We start from the raw sequence: 25,821 nt of genomic DNA, 5'->3' as shown, positions 1-25,821 counted from the left end.
TTTATAATAAAGTGTATATTCATATTGAGACTAAATTTATTTGATTAGAATTCTAAATTCTCACAAGAAATCTTTCAGTTTTATCTAGATCCAAAGCATTTTCTTCCGTGCTCTTGTCTCGTAAATCAAGTTCCTCTAAAACAAATTTTTTTGTTGCGAAATATTGTAATCATGTATGCGTACAGTTTGCTAAAAACATAAACGTGTTTAACATACTACTGCTTTCTTTTGCGTTTGAATCGTCTGTTTTCTTTATTTCCGGATAATTTGACTTATATGCCAAACCTTGAGAAAAACTCCGAAGAAATTCTCAGGAATTTCTTAAACTAAGTCTCTAATTCTGTTCCTCCAAAATTCATAAAAATTGGTGAAATATTCCAGAGATAATCTCCAAGTCTACAATGCGGTCCCTCCCCCCAAATCCGTCCCAAGAATTTCTTGGGACTATCTGGAGAAATTCTCATTAATTCTTTGCAACAAACTTTGCAACTTATAAGTGGTTTAACCTTTTGATATTTCAAACTTAGATTTTTTTATCTGAAAGAATTTCTGGTTTAAAATACCTAAGGTTTACCACTTTGGGTTGCAAAAATATAAATATTTGAAGATCAGAGTTTGTGACAACGATTTAATTTCTTTCCGTATAATTTTTCAGGAATTTTGAAAAAATTAACAATCAAAAATAGTCCGAAGAAATTATTTCACATTTTCCTGAAAAGTTTCTAAGAAATTCTCTAGAATGTCTCGAAACCAATTCTCTAAAATTTGTTTCCCAACAATTCTCTGATCTGGGAACAATTTCAGAGAATTTCTTTTAGATTTCCGGGGAATCATACAAAAGAATGTAAAGAAATTCTCCAAAGTGAGCCATCAAACTTGGATATTTTTGGGAAATTCATTAGTTTTGATAATGGATATAATTTTAAGTCGTATTAAATAAAAAAGTAAAAAATAAGGTTTGTATATTGTTAATATTATAGACCAGAACGCGATTGAATTCAAAAAGAAGAAATAGAACACATCTCTTCATGGTTAGTCAAGGGAGCATGCATTATTTAACTTAGAACAGGTATTAAAAATCTAACTAAGCTAAAACTGACATCTTAAAGTTGAATTTAAGTCAGGCCCGTAGCTAGGTATTTTTCTAGGGGGCACAAAAATTAGAAAGTTAAACTGACTTTAGGAGGGTCCAACACATGCGAATTTTTCAATTATCCTAAAAAATCAAGACTTAAAAAACAGGGTTTTAAACTTATTGCACTTATTTTATTTTATTTTAGATTGATATTTTGTCTGGTTCAAAGCATCTTTTATCCCTTGCAAGCGATTAGCACCCAATCAAAAAACCTATTTTATTTATACCTGTGATTCATAAAATAATGTAAAATATTAAAAAACCTTGTTGAGAATAGATATTATGTTGAGATTTAAGTTAAAATGTGGAAGACGATGCCTGGCCGCGTTAAACTAGTTCCACAAGATTCAACAGAATGAGATAGAACGGATACGGGGCATTAGTACTGATATCATCTCTACAGTCTACACGTGCGATATCGATATTGACTTTAGTTCTGAACCCTCTAGTAATAAGTTATAAGAAATATATATACTGGAAGTTATTTATGCGTTTTATTAGAGTCTGACTCACGTCCTCTATAAAAATCTATTAAAACCTTAAATTGATGTTTTCCAAATTTTGATTGTGTGTGAATATCCCCATAAAAATTGTACAGTTAGGAAATGTCATAAAAATGCCTATTAAATCTCAAAGTTCTGTCGGAAAATTTTCAGTTTTCTTAAAAACTAATAATAAGATTTTCAGAAACCCAACCCTGCAAGCTGGATGATGAGTAGAAGCACCTTTCCCTAAACCTAGCTTAATTTTATCTACAATTCCAATTTGTCTCTATATAAGAAAATATTTGTTTTAAAGTTGTTAATTTTTAATCCAATAAATGGAATTAATGATTTTTATCGCTAGTCCTCATAGGGATAAAAATTTCCAAATGTTTTTTGTTTAAAGCGCTCAATTTTTACTTTTTTACTTTCGTTAAATAAAATTTTATTTTTAGACTCTTTTTTCTTTCTTTCTTCCCCTTTGTTTTTTTAATTTGTTCCTGCTCATCTGCCCCTAGCTACGGAACTGAATTACGAGTCACTAGCGGCAATTTAGCTGAAACTTTATATTTAACTTTAAAGCTGTAAATTTTCGTTCTTTAGTTTTGAATTTGGAAATAGCTAGCTCCCGTTCTTACAATATATTTTTAACTGAAAGTGTTATCTGCCTTGTATTGAGGTGTTTTCGTCAAAGTTCTCAATATCTTCATCTATGTCTTCATCCGTGGATATTTCACGGGGCACCTTAACAGTAAACATGGAATGTTCAATAAAACTTTTAGTTATCGTTTTAAATTTACCTGGAACTGTGATTCTTCATGTTGAATATTCTCTTCTATACTTGACTTAGGGGATTTTATAAAGGGATGTTCTGAACAGAAAATATTATATTAATAACAGCACAAGTATTTTTTTCAGAATATTCTACAAAAGTATAAATATCGTAAGTTGCAACTATAAAAAACAAGTTTTAAAAGTTTATCATACCTTCTTGGGCCTTATTATTTCTGACGTCATGAACTCTGCCATGAAACTCCGAGTCTTCTTTTTTCAAACGAGAATCTTAAAATAGAATGTTTTAGTTCTAGGCAAGAACATGAGAACTTTAAAATTTGTCTTCACTTGTGTTGTTCAATATCGACAATAAGTAAAGATAAACTCTCCGACTTTTAAATCATTGTGCATTTGTCTAAAGGATTCAAAAATATTGAAAAAAAATAAGCTGAATATCTCTATTCCAGTACAGTGAAAGATATCATATTTGTCCAACTAGAAAGTGCTCAACGGAACTGCAGTTTGATTTTAGCATTTTTGAGCAAATTTTTGCAGTGTTAAGAAAAAGGTTTTTTTTCAAAATTACTTTAAATCAAAACAAAAACACGAAATAGATGGCCTACACATTATGAAATATGTGAAAACATAACAATACTCTTCTTTTCTGTTTGTTTTATATTTATTCAGACTCTTCTCATAATGAGCTCAATTTTACTGTGAGCAGAATATTGCCTTATTTAACAGATAATCATTTATTATTGTACTGAGGAGTTTCAGCTTCCTATAAGTTTCCATAAACCTCGAAACTAATCTGCTAAGTCCTAATGCTATGTTCTCAAGAAATTTTCTTGAGATGGTTTTTATGAAAAAGAAACGTCCTCCTCACAGTGAGAGAACAGCACAAAAAAACTACTTTTAGACACATTTTTACTGCTAATTTCTCCTTGTAAATTTGAAGGTAGTTTTAGAATGGATAGCAAAAATTGCTTTCGATTGCTATCTAACAAATGTTTTAACAATGCCTGATATCTGTGCTACAAGGTAAAAAACGCAAATGTTCAGTTATCAGTATGCCAAAATCCGGGTTATTGAGGTTTTTGTGAATGGAATATAAGACTTCTGTTTTTGCATTTGCGCCATTAAACAATTTTATACAACCAAATGCAAATATTTGCGAATTTGATCTCATGTACAGATCATTTCTTCTCAATGTTATCAAGCCAATAAAAAATGGTGTCAAACCTTATAGAAATCCAACGTATGGACCCGCTACGTATAGCAACATGGCGTATTTTCCGGGAGAACATTTTTTTATATTTTTAAAAAATTAAACGTTTTTGTAAAATATTGTAGCATATCATTATCATTATCATAATTTCTATTTTTTTTCAACATAACCTAGACATTAAAGGAGCAAAATAGTTTAATACGTACATTTTAGGTTTGGAAAAAATTCTTAAAAGCATAAAAAAAGTTCTCCAGTAATGCTAATATGATTTCATAAAATTCCGTTTTACCATTTAAATAAAAGGATTTAATGAAAATTATATTTACTTTACACTGATAATTTAATTTTTCAAAAATATAAAAAATGTTCTCCCGGAAAATACACCATGTTGCTATACAAGCGGGTCCATACGTTGGATTTCTGTAAGGTTTGACGCCATAAAAAATTATTTAATTTTTAGATTTTAAGCTTCCACGGATTTTAATATTACATTTGACAAAAGAGGGATAATTTAGTTATTCCTGATTGCTCAATACTCTGCTCTTTAAATAAGGATATTGCTTAAACTAAACTTTAAATTAAAGGTGAGCACTTTCTAGCAGAGCAAGATTTGAAAATAAAGTGGAATCTTTTCACCGATCATTACTTTTTGACTAATTTCTTAAAATTTAATTTAAAAGCCAAATGTTTTTAAATATCTTAAGATTTAGAAGATAAGATAAATCAATCATCCAGTTCAACGTTATTTTTTTTGTAAATGCTTTTAAAACATTGATATTTCGACATAAAGTTTATTTTTGAAACAATCAATGTCTTTCATAGTTTTTTTTTTGTAAAAAAAGTATCGTCAGTCTGGTAAATTGATCAGTTGTGCTCCTGAACCACGTGTTTGGTCAGCAAAAAGGGAAGATTTAAAATATTGCATTTTTATTTAAATATGTAGATACTAGATAGTACCTATAACACTAAAGATAACCACTCACCTAATGTTTGGGAAGTAAATTGTTTTATATTATTATGCTTTAGTGCAGTTTCTTTCGTTATCAAACCTTCTTTCCGTTCTCTTGAAAGAAAAGATTTAGAATAATTATGATATCACCAAATGGACAATATAAAGCATTTACAGGCCTTAATGCCAAAAAGGTTAAAACAAAGCTAAAGTGATTTAATACGTATATTGTTAAGAAATTTGAGGCAAACCTCAGAATTTTCAAGAATAAAAATGTTAAACTTTGTAATAATAATTCATCATAAGAATTGCGGCTAATTTGATTAAATTGTGAACAAAAAATTACTTGTGTTTTAAAATCATAGCTTTAAATTCATCATAGTCCAGTCTTCCATCACCATTTAAATCCATTCTTTTATACATCAAATCTATCTGCTTCCTTAACACCAAACATTTGATCTTAGTTATAAGATTATAGAGCTGCGCAGTTTAAAACAGGATCAAGTGAGATCAAGAAAATGACATTGAAAAGGGAAAATACAAACGATAAAAAAGTTAAATTAAATGGAAAGGGCTTACAAGAGTAAACACAAAGTTAGGGAGAGAATAAGAAAATAAGAAGTCAGGGGAGAAATCATCATCATTGGAGTACTATCGGAGATAGGAGACCACCATGACCGTCTCATCGGAAACCCTCAGAAATATAAGATATAATTACAAAATATAAAATGACAAAACATATAATTACTAAACATATAAGTTACAACATATATAAGTTTGGTTTATTTGAACTATTTTGGTATGTTCATTTGAACTACTAGCTGCAGCGATTGGCCCACTAGTCTGTCCTAGAAACAGGGCTTGGTCCAGAAAGACTGACATAAAGTATTTAAAAAAATAAATATAGCGTGATAAGTGAGATTGAGATTGAAAATAAAACCGTTCAAAAGAAAAAAAAACAAGAGAAAAGATGAGACTCAAGAAAAATTAAAATGAAACACTGTAATATAGCTATACATACACTGATCATATAGCTATACATTTGAACATACCTAGACAAATTACGTTGTACATTGTCTGTAAACATAAATGCGTTTATCCTGAACTACGCAAAACTTGTAAAGCGATTAGACTAGCTATGTATTTGTGATTAGCTTAACTTTGATGATATATATCTGTGCTAATCCTGTAAACACATATATTCACTTAACGTGTAACACATCAGTTGAAATAGACTCTGCATTGATTACGGCGAGAGAGTAATATTGTCCGTGTTGACATTGATAGCTGACAAGATTGTGCCCATTGGTTTGGCATTGATAGTTTATTAGCTTGTGTCCGCGTTGATGTTGATAGCTAACAAGATTGTGCCCATTGGTTTGGCATTGATAGTTTATTAGCTTGTGTCCGTGTTGACGTTGATAGCTGACAAGATTGTGCCCATTGGTTGGCATTGATAGATTATTAGCTTGTGTCCGTGTTGACGTTGATAGCTAACAAGATTGTGCCCATTGGTTTGGCATTGATAGTTTATTAGCTTGTGTCCGTGTTGACATTGATAGCTGACGAGATTGTACCCATTGGTTTGGCATGGATAGTTTACTCGACTGTTGACATTGATAGCTAACAAGTTGTACCTGGATTGATATGGGTCTGAAAGCAGTTTATGGAGTAGGGCACTTACTACAAAAGTGGTAGTAGCGACAAGAACTAAGGAATCACAGATAAATGCTAAAGTCTCCAAGAAGAACCATGTGAGCACCTGGTTTAATGCAGTAGTAAGAGAAACAGTACGAGGAGATATTGTATCAGAAGAAGTAACAACAGCCACACTGGATATGGTTGAATCATTGTACCCTAGTCTACCTAGTGAGGATGAATCAGAGACAGAACTTAACATGACAAACCCTCAAAGCATAGACGTAAAGCAAATACTGCAAAGGTTGGAACAAATGGAAGTGGGAAACCGAACTAGAGATGGGGTGGTTCTAACAGTGCAAAAAGATATACAAGAAGAAAGAAGCAGAAAGGAAAGGAGTCATACATGAATATGTGGAAAAATAACTCGACACCAGAATGCCAAGATCCCATTACAAGAGAAACAGCAATGCTGGGGAAACCCAAGATTAATGATGCACAAGACAGATCTAAGGAATTCCTGGATGCAGCTGTTGCAAACCGGACATTAAATGCGGATACATACAAAAAACTAGCCAAGTTTGAGGCTAGTCTTGATAAAAGAGTACTGGCTTTCATAGAAAAAGCCCCGACATATGGTAGTGATCCAAAAGAAGTGTTAAACTGGTGAGAAAAGATAGAAAACCATTTGTCTAACCATAAATGGCAAACAATCCCAAACAAACCAGTAAAAAAGATGTTAATGTCATGTATCACAAGAGACAGTGATGTTGCACCATACATGACAAGGATTTGTGTGATAGTTATGTGATAGGAGATTTTTTCTCAAAGATAAGGAAGAAATTCTCACATGGAAAAAGATGAGGAAGGTCGGAAACAGTAATGCACAGCCAGGAAACAGTTAAGAAATGAAGATCCAGGAAATATTAGACAGATAAGTTAAGGCTATGGATACAAGCATATGCCCCAGCCAAAAAAAAACACTATCAGAGTTCAAGAATGCAATGATTATGGGACTGTACCACCCAGAACTATGCAGATGAAATATGGAGAACAGGTTATATGGAGTTCATATGGAGTTAAATGTTATGTCTGGTTTAGTCTCATATGAATTAGATAGAAAGGAAAGTTATGAATATGTCAACTCAATGCTGTTTCTTTTGCAAGAATGCTGGTCATGTAAAGAGAGATTGTAGGAAGTTAGCAGAATAGGGTGCAAGGAATCCAGTGTCATTTGCAGAATTGAATAAGAAGAATCCAAACAAGAGATACAAGAGTTACAATCAGACCGGAAGTAAGATTTACAACCACACCGGAAGTTAGAGTTACAACCAGACTGGAAGTAACAGAAGAAACAAGAATGTAAATTGTTCAAAAACAGGACATTATGCACGAGAATGCAAAGAAAAACAGAATTATTAAAGAAATGGAGGAGGCGGAATAAAACAGTAGCAGACCTAACTGAGAAGTTAAATAAAGTAGTAAGTTGGGCTTTTTAGTAGAGAATTCCAACAGCGAACAGCTGGCAACTCTAGAAAAGAAGAACATAGTTCAACAAATTTTTAACTTAAATAGTTTATTTTGATTAAATTTTAAATATTTAAAAATATTTATATGATAGCAGATGAAAATATTTTGAGATTTCTATATTTCTTGTTTTTCCTTTTCTTCTTGTTTTTACATCTTTCATACATTTTGAAAAAAGAAAAGGAATGTCCTTGTTTTGAGCCAATTTACAAGGAAGAACTATTTTTAAAAGATCTCCCTTTTTTCCAAACCCTCTATTTATTTGAACTAGCTTATAATCTGGCTTTCTTTTCTCGGAGCTCTCTTTATTGAATTCTTGGGGGCACGGGGGGGGGGGGGGGTGCAAGTCACTACCCTTTCCTCTCCCCTTGCATTACTTGCACATGTTTTTCATGTGGTGTGACAGGTTCCCCCTTCCCATTAATGCATAAAGGAAAGAGACCGGATAAGAGGGAAAAAAGGTACATGCAGATAATTCCTCCATGCTGGAAAGGATAGAAAACTGGAACCGGAAGTAATACCGGAACTGGAAATAATATCAGAACCAGAAGTGAAATAGAGAAAACTGTGGTCAGGGGAGAAAGTATTTATTTTTGCAGGAAGCGCAAAATTAGTGAAAGTCAGAATAGAAGGAGGTTGGAGAGGAGAATCCATGCTACCAGAAGAACAAAACCCAGAACGAAAATTAGTGCTTCCAGAAACTATCTTTAATTTTTCAGGGGAGAAAAAGTTATTTAGAAATGTTAATTCTATGCAGGAATCCGATTATCCTACAGAAGAGAGTAAGAAGAAATTTATTCATGAAAACCTCAAGATAGATGAAAATCAGATATTAAACCAAGACCAAAAATTGAAGGAGGAAGTGTTAAGAATGTTTTTAGATAACCAGTTCTTGTACATCATTCCATTAGTAGAAATCCAAAGAAAGAACCAAAACAGCCATAGGCTATGAAGAAAAGTGACAAGCTTAACATGAGGGAGTTTATGCATTCTCTATTTGCAGAAGACATCATAGACTGGAAGCAAAACAAGAAAACTCCAATCCCCCCCCCCATTTGTAGTAAATACAGTGCTTGATTATATAGCTATACATTTGAACATACCTAGATAAATTATGTTGCATTTATATAAATGCTTTTATTCTAAACTACGCAAAACTTGTAATGCAATTAGACTAGCTACATATTGTGATCAGCTTAACTACGATGATATATATCTGCGCTAATCTTGTAAATACATGTATTAACTTAACATGTAACATATATTTGTAAATACACAACAGTTAGAATAGACTCCGCATTGATTACAGCGAAAGGTCTGAAAGCAGTTTATGGAATAGGGCATTTACTACACTACTATATTATTTCTTTCTTCTAATTTGATTAGTTTTAAACAAAAAACGATGACAGATATGAATATATCTTAAAGTTTCTAGAATACTCAGACAATATTGTCATAAAGAAATGTATTGAAAGGAATTGAGTGGGGTGGGGTTGTAAGTGTTTTGGGGTGGGTTGGAAGTGTTGTTGGGTGGGGTGGTAAGTGTGATTTTTAATGTTACTACAACAAATGATCGGAATTTTGTAATAATTATGTTTTTCTGAACAAACAATGAAATATTTACCTAGAAAGTTTTTTTTTGCTAGTCATCCTACCAAACTCAACTTTAGAGATAAAACCATCTTCGTTCTTATCAAAACAGTGCCAGGCGAGATCAATCTTGCAATGAACAGTACATGAAACATGTACTAAATATGATGTATATTCATAGTGCATACATCATTCAATGGATCACATCCAAAAAAGTATGTGTACATTTTAAAACTCTTAAGCTTTTCTTAAAAAACTATTTAAGATGTATCATTTACAATCAGAAAATTTGAAAAAATGAAAATTAAAACCCCGTGGGATTCAATGAGCACCCCAAGAGTGTTTAGACTTGCTGGAGTCAATAAAAATGGTTGTATACCAAAAAATTGTTTTTTTATAGGAATGTGTATTTTATCAAATTATAAAGCAAATACGTTTTACATACATCTTCTAAGTGTCCATATCTAACCTTCTTATTCCAATGAAAATCAGATTCTGGATCCACACTTTCAAAATTTTTGAAAAGTTTGCTCCCTTTTACATAAGCGATAAAATCAGATTTTCCAACATCGCCATTTGTGTCAGCCAATAACTATGAAAAAAACAATATTCAAGATTTTCATTAAGTACACGATTTGCAGGCAATGGTTAAGTGTTTTAGATCCATTAAACTTTGGTTTAGAGATATTGAGTGACATTTTAGAGCTTAACATTCTTCCTTATAAAAATGATACTTTGGTCATCTCTGACTAAAGGGTTTGAGAAAAAACCGCATCTCTAAAACAACAAGCAAGATTATTGAGAAAAGATGCATTTATTTTATTATTTTTTTATTTTTAATGGTTTTTAAAATTTTTTTTATAATGAAGCATGTTTAAAATTTTATAATTTTTAAGGATCTAGGATCCTTTCTTTGAAATTGTTTTGTTACTGCCAGCCTCCATGGGGATGGATGTCTTCAAAATAAAAATCTTTTTTCAAATTTGTGACTCCAGAGCTGAAAACTTTAGAATGGTGGATATCGAGATTAATGCTTGATCTCCTAATTTTACTAAACCCGAGATTAGGTTAATACACATTCAATATCCAAGAAAGAAGTCTAAAATTCAACCAATCAACGTGTCATGTTTAATTCGCTCTATAACTTTTGAAAAGTCGGTTTTTAATTTTTGCGCATTTCTAGCGTTAATGGTGTCATATCAATTAAACTAATGATCGATTGAACGAACGTAAGTCATGGATTAATGTTTATTAAAACCAATGACTTTACTAAGCTATTATTAAAACTAACTTTTAAAATAACTATAGTTCTCAAATGTGATAAAATATGTTCTTAATAAGTTTACCATGATTAAATTCATATTTGTTTAAATGCTCTATAGTCGGCTTGTGAACAGCTGACTTTAGTTCAATCAGATATTAGTCCAATCGATATAGCATCGTATTTAGGGTTGTTAATCGTTTTTGAAAACAATCGTTAAACGATCGTTTTTTGCTTCGTTTTTCAATCGTTTTCAAAAACGATCGTTTCGTTTTCGAAAAAAAACGATCGTTTTAAAAAACGACCTACTCGTTTTAAACTTTTAGAAAACGAATAACGATCGTTTTTGAAAACGATCGTTTATATGAAAACGATTTGTGACCATTTTTTATACGATTATTTTTAAAAAACGATCGTTTTTTGAAAAAAAAATTTATTGACAGTTAACGATCATTTAAGAAAGGACTAACTTTAAAAAAACGGTCGTTTTTTGAAAAACGATCGTTTTGGAAAAAAATGTCATGCAAATTTATTGAATGTCGTCTTACATGAAGTGAAAGAGTTGTGGGGGATCTTAAACTTCATGATATTTTCTTAAAAACTTCTTAATGATTTGTACAGATGCCCTTCAGGTTGGTTTCCTCTCTTCGTTAATGATCGTTAACGAAGGGTAGTCGTTAATGATCGTTAACAAAGGGTAGTCGCTAACCATCGTTAACGAAGGGTTGTCGTTCACGATCGTTAGTGAAACAACGAGTTTTAAAACAACTATTGATTTGAAAAACGATCGTTTTCAAAAACGATCATTTTTCAAAGCTATCGTTTTAAAAACGACCATTTTTAAAAAACGAACTTTTTAAAAAACTATCGTTTTTAAAAAAGGATCGTTTCGTTCTTGATTTTTCGTAGCATTTTTTATAACGAAACGATCGATTTTCAAAAAAAGAAAACGTTAACATCCCTAATCGTATTTGTAATTGTTATCAAACATAACTTTCATACAGTAGATGTATCCAAAAGAAAGGATCAAGAAAAAATCAAAAGTGTGTAAATTGGATACTCAGATTGAGCAATCGGTATTATGGATATTCCATTCTAAATTTTTCAGCTCAGGGTGGTTAGTAATGGAACTGGGATACAGGCGCAGAATAAACAATGTAGCTCTTACAATTTTTTAGCACAAGTATGAGAAAAGCAAATTTATCCAGTTACATCTTCTCAAACTTTTTAACAGTTACCCCGTTATTCGTTAAAACGAAGGTGAATACTGAATACCTATTTTACCATTTTACCATTTTGTTTTAAAAGTCAATGTCAATAAAATATTTACTTTTAGCTTTTCAGACTATTTCAAAATTCAAACAGAATTTGTTCAGTAGGTTTTTTCACTAATAAGATGTTCAGATTCAAATATGGATGACCAAAATAGAAGTATTTAGTCGTCTTAAGACTGCAATACAAAAAAAGATTTCAGTGTAGATGTTTACAAAATAAGGCTAAAAGTTTTACATACCGCAACATTTTTAAGTTCTTCTTCCGATACAGATATCCCATATTCGTCACATATGTCCATGTAGTCTTCTATTGATATCTTACCATTACCGGAAGTATCAGCTTTCATGAAAATCTCAGTCAAGGCTGCAAAATAAATGTATGCATTATATTAAGACAACACATTTAGCACCCCCCCCCCATCTTGGTTGGTGTAAAGGAGTATTATGATGTAACCTACTGCTGTAGGGTTTAAATATAACGAAGGCAGGCTTATTTCATTTTCCAATTGAGGTTTAGGAGGACCAGTCCACTATGGAGTAGGCTTCATTATATGTTCAAGCTTCCTGACAGTCGAAAGTAATTTAGATTTATTAAAAGTAAAATTCTTTAATTTTAAGCTGCATGTTTACAATAAAGATCTTTAAAATTTTTTTCATTAAAAAAAATAATTTCATTGATTTTCTCTTGTCTAATTTTTTAAATTAAAATAAAGAATCCGATTAGAGCAGATTCAATCAATCAATTCCAGTAATTGCCAATGTTTACATATTTGTCTTGGTTAAACTTATTAAATCAAATTTTTTCCAATTTTTCATTACTGTGTTTAGCTAATTTGATTATTTCATTATATTGCCAGTTTTAAAGATTTAGAAGTATTCAAAATGTAGTTAAACTAACAAACCCATAAAATACTAGAAAATACAAAATTTACTAATTCTCCTTAAAGTGTTTTATTTGTAAGCAACGTTTAAATGTTCCCTTTCCTAAATACTTTTAAACCTCTTCAAATTGCAATTTCCTAGATTTTCTTGATTTTACCAGCATGCAATATTCAAATCATAATTAAATTTATTCCAACTTTAAATATTCCATTCAAAATACTAAAATTCCTTCTTGCTTGTTTTTTTTCAACAATATAATTATTAATATAATATATTAGGGGGAAAGTTGATGACATTTATGTGCTTCAACACAGATGGACACTGGGGAGATATGTTTTATAAGATTAAATCTCTTAAGATTGTCAATAATCAATTACTTTTCCATTATCTGAGGTGTTATATGAGGTGTGTGTGTTATGTCTTGCAAATAAAGATCAGAGATACTTATAGATAGACGTCTCAGCCCTGTAATTTTTTTTTAAAGTTCACTATATCCATCTTGATTTGGTTTTCGGACCAGATAATGTCAATCTGATGATATGATTATGTTGGACGTCATTAATTTTCTCCTGGAGCTCGTTTACATTTGATGTTAGTTACTTTCCCAAAGGCATTTTCCGAAGCGGCATACTTCCAAGGGGTATTTATCCAAGTTAAAACTTTCCAACTGAGCAATTTCCCAAGCAACAACTTCCAAAATCTGGCCTAGCCGCAGTGCTTAGCCCCCAAGCCCAACCTAGCCACAGTGCTCGGCCCCCATTGCAGCCTTCGACGCCTCAGAAAGTCTAACCTAACCCTTGGGAAGTTTGCGCTTGGGAAATTACACATTTGGGAAGTTGCCCCTTGGGAAATTGTCATTCGGGAAAATACCCAACACCAATTACATTCTTTGTCATAGCTAAAATATCTCTAGACTCTGTAGGCTCTATTTAAGCATGTTCTAGAGGTTTCGTAACCACTACACTCTAAGAAATTCCAAATTTTCATCTAACAAAATTTGTTAGAGCACCGGACTCAAATACACCTTAGTAGAATCATTCGTCAAATTTTGTTGAATGTATTTTCAGTCGCCTTAATTCAAAGTTTGTTACATGATCTATAAACCGGTGTTTGTCCGCTCGCTGTGCCGCGCCTACATATAATTATCATCTCACAAATTTTATTTTATGTCGATTCAACCAGCAACACTGCGCGGTTTAAAAATTAGCATGCGTCAAAATTTGTTGGATGTCCCTTCAACTTACTGCGCAACTATGTAATCATTTGTTATATGATTATTCTGTATTCAGCTTTGAATCTTGACCCGTCAAAAGAGGTTGTTACAGGTGGCACAACCTATTCTCTCAATATTTGTTTTTACTAGATTCAAAGTTTGTTACATAATTCCGGCTGTTATGTAAAATTTCAATTTTTTATACAATTTATTAGTTTTTAAAACGCATAAATTTGCAAAAATGCAATTGATAAAAACAAAAATTTAAACATCATAAGTTTAAAGTTTATCACATTTTTTTATAATACAAAGACATGAGGCAGAAATATAATTGATCTTAATACAAATATTTAAAGTAACATGCAGCTCATAAGTTTTGCTGTTTATAATACACTTTATTACAATTCAAAGCTTAAAGAACTGGGCATCAATTAATCACCAATTTAGACAACATTTGATTCTTGTAGAAGTAGATTCTGCAGTCTGAATTATGGAAGATTTGGTTTTGCATTGATACTCTCTTTCAAGCAAAGCATTGAAAATGCAAGCATTATAGTTTGAGAGAGTGTACAAATGCTTATAAACAAGTTTTAATTTTGTTCTTCCAGTTTCTTGGAGGTTTCCCTTTAAATCTTTTTGATATCTCCAAATTTCCAGATCGAATTGACGTAGGTGTAAGCGCTGTCGGCTGACAGACTAAACTGTCACTAATTAGAAAGTCAGCTGATTCCCCCCCTCCAGCCAGCCGTGCAAGCCGTGCCAGCCCGGCAGATGGTCCAACGTTTGATTGATCATAAATCAAAATTTGTTTAATCTTACACAAACTAAAATATCGGCTAATTACAATGAAAGAAAACTGTCACATGACAAAAGAAAGATGTCATATAACAAAGTTTGACACATGCTGAGAGAACAATGTGTAAGCTATTAACAAGTTTTGTTAGATTGTAATTTTGGAAAATATTTAACAAAATTTGAGTAATGAAAGAAGAAATTTGAAATATGAAAGAAGAACTTTGATGCCTGATGCTAAAGACCAAAATTGCATTTTTTAGAGTGTATGAGATAAGTCTTAATGGTAAAAAGGGCCCTTGATGGTTTTTATAGTTGTAATCTACTTTTGAGCAAAGAATTTAGTACTTTTCCCCAAGGCCTCTGTCAGGTTATTTAAGAAATATTTTGTCCAGATCTTCCACCATTTATTATCTTTGTATGAAGAGCGGGGGAAGGCAGGCGGCCATGAGCCACCATTATTTCCCCTTCCTTGATACACATTAGCTTTTTTCTCTTTTGGCAGCCATGAGCCACCACTATTTCCCCTTCTGTACCACTACATTTGACTCTTCCGGGCAAAACTACTTTTTTATATGGTATATTTAGGGCCTTTAAAGCATGATTTTAAAAAATCCAGCCACGTCACACAAAAAAAACACAACTCAAACCATTTTTTAAATTTTACTTAAGATTAATATTTTGTGTGTTGAATTCTTAAACTGTTTTACAATGAAACTTTTGACAAACTTTACAAAGTCTAATGATTATTCAATTACTGACTCATTATACTAAATCCATCTTAAAATCACTCATTAACCAACTTTGTGATATTTCAAGATGCAATACTCAGTCAAATTTGTCAAAAATTTCATTGTAAAACAGTTTAAGAATTCATCACTTAAAATTCCATGTAATTCTGTCAACAGGGGAGCTGGTTGGTATTAATGGGTTAGAGATAACGGAGATATGAAGGATTTCGATCAGATTTAGACTATTTTCGTTTTATTTAAGAAATTGAAATTTTATCGAAATTCTTCAAATCTCAGGTAATATTGACAGTATAGAGGACGTGAGGGTGATCTCTAATGAAACGCATAAAGTAACTTCCAGTATATATATTTCTTATAACTTTTACTAGAGGGTTCAGATGTGTCAATATCAAGATCACACAGGTTAGACCCAAAGTACAATGCCTCTTATCCATTTTATCTCATTCTGGTGAATTTTGTGGAAATTGTATTAGGCGGCCAGGTATCGTCTTCCACAACAGCACCAAAAAGCTAAAGGCAGACCACATTTTGGTACAAAAATACCAGGACTTGGAGAATTTAGAGGTGTTTTGTTTAGGGATCATACATGTTAAAGCAGGTTGACGGTTAAATGTCACAAATAAATTCAATGTCTATGACAACTTTCAAGTCGTCTTGCTACTGTCATGTTTCGTGGGACACCATTTAGCTGAAATTCCTTAAATTAGGTCCTGATGATTATAGTCCAATAAAAGAAATTAACATACCAGAATGGATAAAGTGGACTTAAAAAAAAATTAAAGAACTGAATCGTCTAGAAATACCTCTAACATTTTCTGTTAGCTTATACACATGCATCTCGTAAAAGGAACCGTAACCATTTCTCAAAGAGCATTTAACAACTGTATAAACTTCATATATAAAAACTGAATTACAAAATCAGGAAAAATAATTCAAACTCCCTGTCTAGGAAAATGGCCGTATGGATGGACACAACTTGTAAAAAATACAAAGAGCAAGGTTGATGAAGAGAAATATAAAAGTCCGGTTGAATTATATATTTCTATAAAAACAATGAGGAGAGAACTTGAGTTTTTAATTTTTTATTAACTACTCGAATTTTCTAAAGGATTCAATGAAATAATCAACTTTCATAATTTGAATTTGACAAAACTTTTTAAACTTAAATTTTATTGATTTTTATAAACATTGTTAAGGCATGGACTTGCTTTTTATAACAGTTTTTTTAAACACGTATATGTACCCTGCTTGGATTTAATGCCAAGGGGCGTACGCACTATAGGTCCTTTCACATTTCATTTTAACTAAAAAAGTTTGATATTGTTTCTTAAATTCGGAAGAAATAAATTTCTTCAGAATACTTATTTCATATTAAGTATGACTATAAGACGCACAGAAAAGTGTGATTGTTTGTTGAATCAGTTGCTAGTCATGATAACCTGGATGCTGCCGACCATGAGATCGGGATGTTTTTTTTAGAAAACCCTGACCTTTTAATAAGATTTAATCCTATTAATTTACTCTGTAGTAATAATTAATAATAAAGATCATGCTTGTGCGTCAAATGAAAACTATAGGAAATACAAGGTCAAAAATTCGAACCAATAATGTTGCATAACTTTGTTCATGATGGACTAACTGCAATACGTTACTAACAATTTACGCTCATTTGATGTTTTCAAAAAGGTGCTTTTGAAATCGAATAATTAAACACTTAATGGTTAAAATTAGAAAAAGGCTTATGTACAAACAAAATGAAACAATCATATAGGATTGAAATAAATAATTAAATGTAATTGGTTTGTATGTGAGACCCTAAAGTTATGTAATGTGTTAAAGTTGTTAGAAAAGAATTGGTAACAATTGAATTGACTTTAAGCATAATGTGTTTGGGAAATTCGTTCAAAAGATTCGAATTTGAACAATTGTATAGAAAGAGAAAAAATAGTTTTTACGTTCAAGATCAATAAAGCAGAAAAGTCTAAATAAAATGGTAATTAATTAGTAATAATAGATGTCATTTCGAACAATTTAAAGCATATTAGAAAGTTGGTGAATATATGCTTATGTAGGTTTCTGTTAGGTTAGACTTGAATATCGACTTATTGGGTTTATTACTTTCCTTGTATTAATTAGACTGTATATTACTGTTATGCTTCAATGAAATGTGGTGTTTAGGCTAAACAAAACATAACACACAACCTAATTAAAAATAATATATGTTTTACAGTATAAACACACCTTAACCCTATCCCCGCTGGGGTACTTGAAAACCAGGATACGCTGGGGGGGGGGGGGTCAATTTGACCCCCCCCTCTAAATCCCATGTTTGATGTCCAAATATGACAAATGATACATCATTAGAAAGCTCTTGTGCTCTACTTTTAGAATCTGGAAAAAAAATTGCAAATTTGCAAAAATTGAATTTTTTATCGCAAAATCCAGTTATATAGTAAAAATGTTTGCAAAAAAAAATTTGCCCAAAAAATGAAAAATTATACATTTTTGAAAAGCCCTTGACCATGCCATTTCAAATATGCAAAAATGTGTGCAAAATTTTAAATAACCTGATTTTTAATCAAGAAAAACTAAAAATGTGCAAATTTCCTTTGACAGGTTGTTTGCAAAAAATTTGCAATTTTTTTTTCGCAAAACTTGTGCAATCCGTTTCCTTATGTCATAGGCTTTCCAAAAAGCTAAATTTTATCAAAATCTGACAAGTGAAAGTGGGTCAAAACAAAGATTTAGTTTGTTACAGGAAAAAGCATTCATTCAGGCAGTGTGCCTGAGGACTCAGGCAGTTAGTATTAAAGCCCGGTTTTAGGCCTAAAGGGAGGGCTTTGGGTATGTAGGAAAAGTCAGAAAATTTCAACAGCCTCAGACCAATACTTTTTGAGTTATGTAAAAAAAACTACAGGGGGGGGTCAAATTGACCCCCCCCCCAGCGGGAATAGGGTTAAAATAAAAATGAAAATAGAGTTGATTTAATATCACTGACGAGCTTGGAACACAGCGCTGCCACTATAAGTTACTCCCGCCATTTACCTGCACTTGAACGATTTTACCGGGAAACTAAGTTTTGTCTGTTTAAGTCGACCCACTCAAATCTCAAAACCAAGCTAAGAATATTCCCGTGGTCCTCCTGAGTTTCCCAATCAAATTTTGAGGCAAATTAGTCCAGAGGTTCCTTAGTTATGATCGGATAAACAAACAAACGCACACCAAGACACCCAAACAGAGATTACAACTTTATATATAGATACAGGCTACAGCAGTTTATACATGATTTGTTTTTAATATCCGTTTATGTTTTTTATCCTTTGTTTCCTTTCTACAATTTACTACTGTATCATAGTTCTATTTAAAAAAATCTATTTACGAGTTCTCAAGTGATCAATAGTGTTTAAAAAAGGAATTGAGTCTTTGCCACCAACTAAAATTGTCTAATACCTATATCTTTGCAACCTGATGGTGTAAACCTTTGATATTTCCAGTTCAGATTCTTTGATCTGAGTATTTATAGTTTGAAATATCTAAGGTCTACGACATTGAGTTGGACAGATATAAGGATTGTAAAGTCAGAGTTTGTGGCAAAAACTCAATTCCTTTGCAGAGCTTCTAACATTTTTGCAGTAAGAAGACTTATGTTTTATCTAAATTTATGAGTTATTGATCGTTTACTAATAATGCAACTGGGACCAAGTTTCATAATTTGGAGAGGTCGCTAAACTACCGCACTGATTCAAATCCTGAATCACCGATTCAAATCCTTATGAATCTTAAATTTGAGTATGTTAATTAGGATTTGCACCGGCGCAAGTAGGTAGTTCAACCACCGTTCTCAAATTCATTAAATTCCATCCCTGACCTAACTTATACGTTTTAGATTAGTTAATTTGTAACTTCAAACATGTTTGGGGGTTTTCTTTTCTCTGTGTTATCTGAACTATTGACATCTTGGAACTATCAAATTTGATCGTCTTCTTAAAATTTAACTTATTGTTAATATTTTCTAACTAATTGCATAAATCATAATCCCGTTTTGAACCAATCGACATCGGTACTATTTTTTCATTTATCACATTTCTGTTAAAACCTAGTTATAAAATGAAATAATAAAACATATATAAAGACCCCAAAAATCTAATAATTACATGTACTTTACAATAATATAATAATTTAAAAAAGCTTTTTTCTTTTTATTGTACTTACTTCGCAGAATTATTTAGATGGAATGAAAAATTTGGAATAATAAAAGCATATTAAAGTCCATTTATTATTTTGGTTTTGTTAATCTATTTATTACAAAGTTAGACATTAATTTAAGTTGGGGAGAATCAATATTGTCCACTGAAAAATAATATTATTCAAGTTTCTACTAAAATTTAGCCTTGGGAAAAATGATCTTTTTAAGGGAAAGGGGGGGATATTCCACATTAAATTAAATTGAGTAAAGATTTCTTGGTAACGTTATTCATTAGCATAGCAAAACTACAACTTTTTATTTATCTAAACGATTAATCTGAATAGATCGCAAACTTTACGAAATTAACGACGTCATTATTTTGGATTTTTTGTCTGTTCCGAAAAATGTTGCTTATATCCTTTCTTTTTATAATTTCACTAAGATAATTTTCTGCAGTGGGGAAAAAAGAAAAAGGCAAACATTTAGAGAACGCCATTTTGAACTTGAAAAAGTCTTTATGACCAGAAAAATCCTGCATGTTTAAAAACTAATTTAACATGATGCCTCCCACTATTTTTGGGTAATTTTGGCGTAATTTGTATAAGATTAAAAATGAAAAAGAGAGAGTGGTCTAAAATTTATATTCAACTACAACTCCCCCCCCCTCCTCCTCGAGAAAAGGACTTAAATAGAAGATGGAGATACAATATTTTGCAAGTTCATTGTATACAAACTTTAAAGACCAGCTTGTTTTTGAAAGTTTGAGTCCTCATACCAAACGTATAGGGTGCTGGGGATGAAAAAAGTACATCGAAAAAATGTAAGGCATTTTTTCTTTTTATTAAATTATCATGTGACACATGTTTATCTAACCTGAGATGGAATTTAAAGAATTTGAGCCGCGGTTTAAATCCGCCAAACCCCGGTTTAAATTTAGCGCCGGCTTAAATCTTGAAACATTTGATACAATTTTAAGTGGAACCAACCATATTTAAGCCGCGGCTTATATTTAAACCGCCGCTCAAATTCTTTAAAATCGGCCACTGGTTTTACTAAACCCGATATTACTTTAATACGCATTCGATATCCAAGAAAGAAGTATAAATTCAACCAATCAGTGTATCATGTTAAGATGTACTCTTAACTTTTAAAAAATCAGGTTTTTTTCATTGTGTCATATCAATTGAACTAAACACCGATTAAATAAATGTAAGCTTTGGATTAATGTTTGTTAAGACTCCTGTAAAATGATGATAGTCCTAAAATGTGATAAAATATATTTTTTAATAAGTTCTTATTAACATGATTAAATTTATGTTTGCTTAAATGCTCTAAAAGCCGGCTTGTGAACAGCTGACTTTAATTCAATCGGATATTAGTTCAATCGATATAGCATTGTATCTGTAATTGTTATCACACGTAACTTTTAAACAGTAGGGATTTCCAAAAAAGAGGATTAAGAATAAAATCAAAAGTGTGTACATTGGATACTCAGACTAAGCGATCTGAGCTGAAAACTTTTGAATGAGATGTCCTTAATCCTGATCGGATAATTAATCTGGAGATTAAAAATGAGAGGATAACAAGCAATATTTAATCTCGAGATTAAGAAAAAGAGTGGATTAAGCATTAATCCCGATATCCACCATTCTAAAGTTTTCAGCTCTGAGCTGGGAACTTTAGAAGGGTGGATATCGGGATTAATGCTTAATCCACTCTTTTTCTTAATCTCCAGAGTTAATATTGCTTGTTGTCCTCATGAATTTAATCTCCAGATCGGGATTAAGGATATCACATTCTAAAGTTTTCAGCTCTGAGCTGAGATAAATATGAAGAGGAGAACAAGCATTATTTAATCTGGAGATTAAGAAAAAGAGTGAATCAAGCATTGATCTTGATATCCACCATTCAAAAGTTCCCAGCTCAGGATTGAGGATATCTCATTCTAAAGTTTTCAGCTCTGTCTACTTTTTTATGATTTGAATTCTGTAGCTCGATTATTTAAAAAGTTATAGGATATTTAGATTGTTTTGAATCATTAACCTGTAAAAATTATTCACAGGTACTCTTTTTTTTCTGTAGAAATATGTATATGAAACCAAGATAAATCCAAAATATTTTCAATGGTTGACCAATAAATCATCGCGTGCCAACCAACCGTGCCAACCACTCTTGGGCACGTATTTAATCCTCAGTTTTCAACCCAGAATTACTTTTTAAAAATGTTAAAACTCGTATTTTATAAGCAGCTCAAGTCTAATTTACAGCTACTTGTGTATAAGAAATATAAAATGTCTATACACGGATTGAACTTGAGGCTAAATTTTTTTTCTCACTTTTTATTGGTTGGCCATATCTCAAGATGAACTGATTTCAGTACATCTTAGAGACACTGCATCATATAGAAAACCATAGATAAATAAATAAACATATGATAGCTTATGTACACAAAATCACCAAGAATTGTACAGTCCGCGAACTCATACTTCTAGGGGTCAAAGTGTACTTCAATGATAAGCGGGGTGGTTTGGTGTTTTAATAAATTTCATATTAGAGTGTAAAATAACTCCGGGAATAAAAATAACAACAATATTTCACTGAGCAATATATCATATTGACGAGAACTGAAGAAGGACACGAGAAGGACTAAACTAACTTAAATTTCTCTCTACAGGGTGTCCCAATAAACATAGGAATTCAGAGACGAATTCGATATCGTCTTTTTAAATAATTCTTTGATTTAGTATAGTGATACCTACTGAGAAAGCTGTAATCTGTAAGAATTTCGACTGCTATGTTCACATTTTGTTTGTTTATGTTTTGACTGCATAAGGATGTACTTAGTAAAACAAGAAAATTGCAGTATACAAACAGAGTAAACTTGACCGTCAACACTGTTCATCTTGCGGAGACATTACAGACACATCTTTACAGTCTTTTACTGTTTCATACAGTGAAACCCTTAATAACGAATACATCGGAAGAATTTATTAAATGTCGTCTTGACAATTTTTCAATGAGTTTTATACTATATTTCGTAAATTTCAGCATCTGCGAAAATAAATAAATAGCCATGCATATGCGGGAACAGTTTTAAAGAGTTACACATAATCATTTAATTAAAAAACTATATATCTGCGACATTCCATTATCAGAAAGTGAAGATTACGACATTTGATCATTTCTTTCGATGTATTCATTATTAAGGGTTTCACTGTAACATAAATCCTAGCAGACATAATAATATTATGGCTTTTGAAATTAGGTATTACAGTGCCAATTCATAACAAAGACGATATCCAATTCGTCACTGAATTCCCATGTTTTTGGGACACCCTGTACAGAACTCATGGACACCACAAGTACTCAATGACATAAAAACAGCCAATGTTTACAACCGACCTAGGTAATCTATATAATAGGAATATCTTTAAAACATCTCTGTACATTTATATCTGTCAAGAGGAAAAATGTCGTCTTCTATCTTTATCTATGTAGAAAACAGAAAATATATAAATATTATTTTTAACTGTTAAACTTAGTACTATTTACAAATTTCAAAAATGTATCTTTTTAATTGAGGTTGTTTTGGAACAGTGCTTAGGATCTTAAATATTATTTCCAAAACATCATTTCAAGTAGAAAGTTTAATGAAAGTTACTCAAAATAAAATAATTTCAAAAATGGCTCTGTAGAATCACATTTTTCTCTGTCGGCATGCGATGGTCAACAATTAAGATTGTTCTGGATTTATCTTAGATTCAAATATCTTTTTAAAGCAATCTTTACAGGGCCGTCATAGTAACAAGTTACAAGGAGATAGTTTGGGTGTTGCGCCATAAAGTCCCCCCCCCATTTTTTGAAATTAGAAAGAAATTGAGTCTTTGCCATAAACTGGAATTTTCTAATCCTTATATCTTTGCATCCTGATGGTATTATATTTCAAATAATTTGATTTATTATATTCCTTTGAAGGTTTACCTTTATCCTGTCTTCTGTCCTTAAGATTTTTCGCGATCACAGACACCATCTTATGATTATTAGATCTTCTAGAATATATTTAATGCTTTGTTCATATTTTTGTACTATTCGAAATTCATTTTGACATTAAGTATAAACAATTGTGAAACAATCTATATAAATTAGTGAATTGTGTTGTGCTGAAAGCGTAAAACAGTTTTTGATAGATATTTATTTGTCCACGGTCTAGAATACACTGCAAAGTTGGGTCTCCTCCCACCAGTATCAATTATTTAACCTATTGTGTCACACTGCAACAACAAGTTAATGAAAATAATAAAACTATCCATTCAAAACATGAATAACGTTTAGTTATTTTAAAAGTTCCCTGATTAAACGCAGAAGAAGTGGTCTGATTCATAAGATTGTTTAAATTAATGCATAAAGACTAGGGTTTCCAATTGGAATTCCGTTACGCGGAAAAGCGCTCAATGATTTCTTCCGCTTGCGCTTTCATTGCGCAGAATTGCGTTATAATTGCGAATAAGGAAGCAATTAAATATTCGCAAAATTGCGTGCAACGGAGTTGCTTTTCTATCTTAGAATCAATAATTTTAACTGCGACTTACAGATTTATGCTGCAGATACAAGAATGGAAATATCTCTGTAGATTTTTAAAATCACTTTTCACCAGTTTTCAAATATTAAAGTTTCTTGTGGTTAAACTACTAATTAACAATTTTTCATTTGTTCACATTGAATGAACATTAAAATGGAATTTTTTTATGGTTATAATTGTAAGGTTCGTTTATCAAAATTAGATAGCTTGCTACAGTGAGAACCGGAAAAGTTTGGTATAGAAAGACGTTTGATGTCGTTACGAAGCTAACAAATTTAATTAGTAACTTAATAAATCACTTATTCAGTTAAATGGGTTTTGCTTGAGTTTAAAATGTTGTCTTCCTATGCCACAGTTTTCTGGTTATCATGCTGCATTTGCATATAAATATTATAAAATAAAAGATTAAGTTTAAATTCAATTTTTTTATTATTTGAGACTGAATTGTTAGTGAAGTTCATCTTATTATGTCCCACTACCAAAGTTTAAATTTTTTTTTGTTGAACAAAATTGCGCAATAATCAATTTAAATTTGATATCATCAAAAAATTGAAACACAAACGGAAGAAAGTTGGACGGTATTGTGCGCTGCGTTTCTTCCGCGCAATTAAATTCGCTTGCGCGCAAGTAAAATCCACTTTCGTTGTAAACCTTAATAATGACGACTTCGTCAAATTAAGTAAAAGAAGTTGTTAAGCATGGTGAAGGATCAGGTTTCTAAAATCAAACAAGTAAAAAGGGGACCAGATCATGAGGGTTTTGAGTCAAATTTCAGTCGAAATTTAAAAAAAAATTATCTATCTTATAATAAACTTATTCATCATATTTTTTCGGTGACAGTAAAGGATGTCTTGGCTGAATGAAGCAATAGTTGTGAAAACCCATAGTAATTTAAACTTTACTCTTTATCTAATATATTCAAGTTTGAGGGGCTGTCGATAATCTTCTCATAAAAAGTGTTAAAACCATTGAAAAAAATATTTAAGAAAAAATGTCACAGTTTGGTGTGCAGTTCAGGAATATGCTATACATAAACCCTCACCCATTTTACCTCCAACCCACAAATATGTTTGTAGCAAATACTTTTATTGAATTGGACGCCAAGAGGAGTGGGGGAAGGCAGGCGGCCATAAGTCACAACATTTTCCTGCGTGGAGACAGAATAGCGGGAGGCTTGGTGACGTCACGGAGGCTGGGAGACCAGTTTTGCGGGGCCATGGAGGTAATTCTGCAAATCCGGAGGTTCGGAGGTCATTTTTGCGGGGATCATGGCGCCTCTGCACCCCCTCCCTCGTCACATATTATCTTTTTTTTGTCTTCCGGCAGCCGTGAGCCAAAATCTGACGGTCTTCAATGCCACAGCATTTGAGTCTTCCGCCATTATTACGTTTTTAAATGATAAATTTAGGGCATTGGATTGCCGCAAACTATTTCTAAGGTCAAACCGTGATTTGGGCCGTTTCTAACACTGATTTCAGAAAATAATTTAATAATTGAAATTGCTGTTCTTGTCATGATTATCGCTTTTCCAACTGATGTCTGGTTGACCCTAAATAGAG

General features: G+C 31.9%; 1 protein-coding gene across 1 annotated transcript; it reads right to left on the bottom strand.

Moving 5' to 3' along the window:
- Window positions 1-18: 18 nt before the first annotated feature.
- Window positions 19-23,732, bottom strand: LOC111712983 (calcium-dependent protein kinase 4). Its single transcript, XM_023487753.1, has 10 exons — window positions 23,665-23,732; window positions 12,098-12,222; window positions 9,793-9,915; window positions 9,358-9,452; window positions 4,915-5,007; window positions 4,603-4,682; window positions 2,605-2,679; window positions 2,418-2,488; window positions 2,286-2,361; window positions 19-135 (listed from the first exon to the last, which is right to left on the bottom strand). The coding sequence occupies exons 1-10, from the start codon at window positions 23,711-23,713 to the stop codon at window positions 53-55; spliced, it is 870 nt and encodes a 289-aa protein (XP_023343521.1). The 5' UTR covers window positions 23,714-23,732; the 3' UTR covers window positions 19-52.
- Window positions 23,733-25,821: the final 2,089 nt, after the last annotated feature.

This window comes from Eurytemora carolleeae, unplaced genomic scaffold (genome assembly GCF_000591075.1).
Source record: "Eurytemora carolleeae unplaced genomic scaffold, Eaff_2.0 scaffold1355, whole genome shotgun sequence".
In the NCBI taxonomy this organism is placed as follows: domain Eukaryota; kingdom Metazoa; phylum Arthropoda; class Copepoda; order Calanoida; family Temoridae; genus Eurytemora; species Eurytemora carolleeae.
This window is presented reverse-complemented; position numbering and strand designations above follow the sequence as displayed.